The sequence below is a fragment of the Copadichromis virginalis genome, linkage group LG3 (assembly GCF_057382275.1).
Source record: "Copadichromis virginalis isolate Kocher_CV1m ecotype Utaka linkage group LG3, C_Virginalis_male_GT1.1, whole genome shotgun sequence".
Classification (NCBI taxonomy): domain Eukaryota; kingdom Metazoa; phylum Chordata; class Actinopteri; order Cichliformes; family Cichlidae; genus Copadichromis; species Copadichromis virginalis.
This window is the reverse complement of record NC_140620.1, coordinates 2,779,780-2,782,903: the sequence shown is the minus strand read 5'-3', so window position 1 is coordinate 2,782,903 and position 3,124 is coordinate 2,779,780. Positions and strand designations below refer to the sequence as shown.

At 39.3% G+C, this 3,124-nt stretch overlaps 1 protein-coding gene across 1 annotated transcript; it reads right to left on the bottom strand.

Annotated features, from left to right (window-relative positions):
* Positions 1–1,391: 1,391 nt before the first annotated feature.
* LOC146712301 (uncharacterized) lies at positions 1,392–2,846 on the bottom strand. Its single transcript, XM_085452018.1, has 2 exons — positions 2,604–2,846; positions 1,392–2,488 (listed from the first exon to the last, which is right to left on the bottom strand). The coding sequence occupies exons 1-2, from the start codon at positions 2,800–2,802 to the stop codon at positions 1,458–1,460; spliced, it is 1,230 nt and encodes a 409-aa protein (XP_085308144.1). The 5' UTR covers positions 2,803–2,846; the 3' UTR covers positions 1,392–1,457.
* Between the last annotated feature and the right edge of the window lie 278 nt (positions 2,847–3,124).

Below are 3,124 nucleotides of genomic sequence, written 5' to 3'. Positions count from 1 at the left end.
TTTTGAGATTGACCGTGATTTTGTTTTGTGGTCAATAGCCAGTGAATGGGAATACTAGGGGGCCGGGGCATAAATTTGAGCGCATCAAAGGGAAAAAAAGAAAAAAGAAGAAAAAAAAAAAACAGCCCAGTTTGCATTTTGGCAATAGTTATACTTTAAATCTACTTATGTAAAAGTGATACACAGACAACGCAGCCCTAATCACAATCATAATTTGTTGGAAAACGTATTTAAGTTTCCTATTGATTTATCATAGAACTTGAAGTTAATGGCTGAATGCATGGTGATGAGACCTATCATTCAATCTACATTTTATAGCGTATGAAACTGCTCACCTGGACATGAACCTGAGCTCGGCTGATTAAGATTAGTGTCTCCTGTCCATCTTTCTTTAGCAAAACTTGAATAATACCACTGCTTACCTCTCATTGAATCTTTGGGTGCAGACTTAATTACAAATAACAAATGTATATTAACCATTGTCAGGAAAACATGAATTTGAACAAGCACATAAGCTTGTGACATCACTTTTGCAGAAACGTAGAGCTACAAAATGCTATAATAACAGTTAAAGTCAAGTAATGTGTGTAACAGACAGTGCTGTTTAAATTTCAATGTTAACAGTTCAGTGCAACACTTAACTTGTTTGCTAATTAGGGCAATACAAAATTCAAATAGTTTAAACTCTGTTGTATAGAATATAGAACATCTCTGAAACATCAAAAGTACAGTTCTCAGTAACAATCCCTAGTTAGAGGGATTGTTTAAAGATACATGGTCAAAACCTCTGAAAAGCATGCCTGTGATAACAGAAATCAGGTAAGAGCACAATTCTCAATATCAGCTGGGATAACTGAAAACATAAACAACACAGTAGTTCCCAGTCAAGGTACAGTTAAGCTGACTGTACCGATCTGTTCAAAATGTCTTTAAACGGTCAGAGAGATCGGCGATGAGGGTGAGTACTCTTGGGTTCACATGCAGTGTCTTCTTCTTAGTTTTTTCAACTTTTGTTCCCTTCTCTGGGTTAATGTTGAAGAAACACCTTGATAAACACAATAATCCATAATAAAACACTATACAATGGAAAAAAAAAAAAAAAGAAAAGAAAGGGAAAGGCAAGGGAAAAGTAAAAGAATTACCTCTGAAGAAATTCAAGTGTGGAGCCAAGTTCCAGGGGATAGTGGATGTTCAGGCAGTAGTAGCTACCAAGCATCAGACAGATTGCAGAGATGAAGTCAGTTATTTGGTCATTTACAACTTTGTGGTCAATGCTGAGCATGAACAGTCTCGATGCAAAGCAGGAGGATCCTTGGAATGAAATACAAGTGTAAAAGAATTAACTGTAAAACCCCTTTACCATTCAAATGTGTCTTAAAATAGTGAAAGTGCAGACATTTAATATAGCGTATCCTTGCATTAGCTTAGGTTCTGTGCACACTGTACTAATTTTCAACTCATGGTGTCACAGGCAGGCTTTCCACTTGGACTTCTTTTGCCAGACATGTTTCATCAACATAGTGGAAGAGGGTCTCCTCTTTTTCATCGAAATAGGAGAGGAGGAGCATCATATCTTTCACGTCTTCTGAGCAGCCCTTCAGCTGTCCCCTCTGCATTCGAAGCTTTATGACAGCCTCCAAGACACGCTTGCTCTTGTCTGCACAAGTGGTTTTCAGAAAGTCCAGAAGCAGTATACCCTTCTTTTCCAGACTGGTGAGGAAAGTCTCTTTCAGCGGTACCCCAGTAAGTTCTTCAAAATGGACTGTCATTCCAATCACCTGAAACAAAAAAGGCCACTCTTCTTTGAGGGTTTGCATGTCTGCTCCGCTGTTTATTGCTTTGCGCTGAGAGTAGTAGGTGCATTTCATTAGAGTTTTTACTTCTTCATGACTGAAGCTTGTCTGTTCACTGAGAATCTTCATACGTTCCTTCTTCTCCTGCTGGGTTTCCAGTGTCTCACTGACTGGCAAAAACTTCATGTCCCACTTTATGCAGCCATATGTGTCTTGAACAGATGCTCGCTTTTCAGGTGTCACTTCATCGGTGTCATCTGATCCTCCCTGTTTGCGCTTCTGTAACACTGGTGAAGTAGACCTCTTCACATTTTCAATTCGTGCCTGAATCTGTTTTACCAAAGAGTGGTACCCCTGTCCTACCACATCCCCCTCTATGACATCCTGCAGTGACTTGGGATACATCGCAACCAGTTTTTTTGCAATTTCAGTCGAGGCTCTTCTACTTGGAGAGGCACAGGCTTTCATCATCTCCTTCACAATGATGCGGATCATCTCCCTCCAAAATCGAGGCTTTGGTCTTTTCGCTCTCTGAAGACACTGGATCAAGTCTTCTGGAAAATCTTCACTTGGAATTCTAAAGTTATCTACCCAGTCTAGAGAATATATTGGACTGGGTGAGGGGGAGGCAGAAAATGAGGAGCAAGAAGATGGAGACGATATGCTGGCCTGGCTTGAAATTTCCATATTTGGTGCTGTAAAACAATATCACAAACAATAGATTAATTGTACTTTTTGGACCTTGGCCAAAGCATAATAGAAAAAACAAAGCCCTTCATGGCTATTGTGCAATGAAATCATAATACTTACTGGTTTGTTTCCAGGCAGCCAGCAGTTTTCTTGCCTGAACTGGTCTCAGGACAGAGTTCAGATCAGTCTCACTGATGAACTGCAAGTCCTCAGATGTCTCCACTCCTAATGATTGTAGTGCCTCCAGTACAATTTCAAGGATTAAGGCAGACGGGTCCGGCAGCACCTTAGTAATGGAACTCCTTATGCTGTCCCCCATTTCCGAGATGTCTGATAAAAGAATGTGAATAAAGGTCAATTTACACCAAGTGGTACCTTTGGTCTTAAAACATGAAGCTGATCTTGCTTGATACTCAGAATCAGAATCAGAATCAGAATACTTTATTGATCCCTGGGGGAAATTATTTTTTGTTACAGTGCTCCATTTTAAACCAACATTAAGACAAGACAGACAATACGCTAACTAAGAATAGTACAATATATACATATATATACATACATACATACATAAGTCACTTATAAATAAATATTTGGAAAAGAAACATGTGTAGTTGTAGCAGCAAACAGTGTGTTAAGTGGAT

Excerpts from the sequence above, each read along its gene's own strand:
- LOC146712301 (XM_085452018.1), bottom strand. The coding sequence starts at position 2,802 with ATGGGGGACAGCATAAGGAGTTCCATTACTAAGGTGCTGCCGGACCCG. Across the intron at positions 2,489-2,603 it reads GGCTGCCTGGAAACAAACCA|CACCAAATATGGAAATTTCA; the intron begins GTAAGTATTATG and ends ATTGTTTTACAG.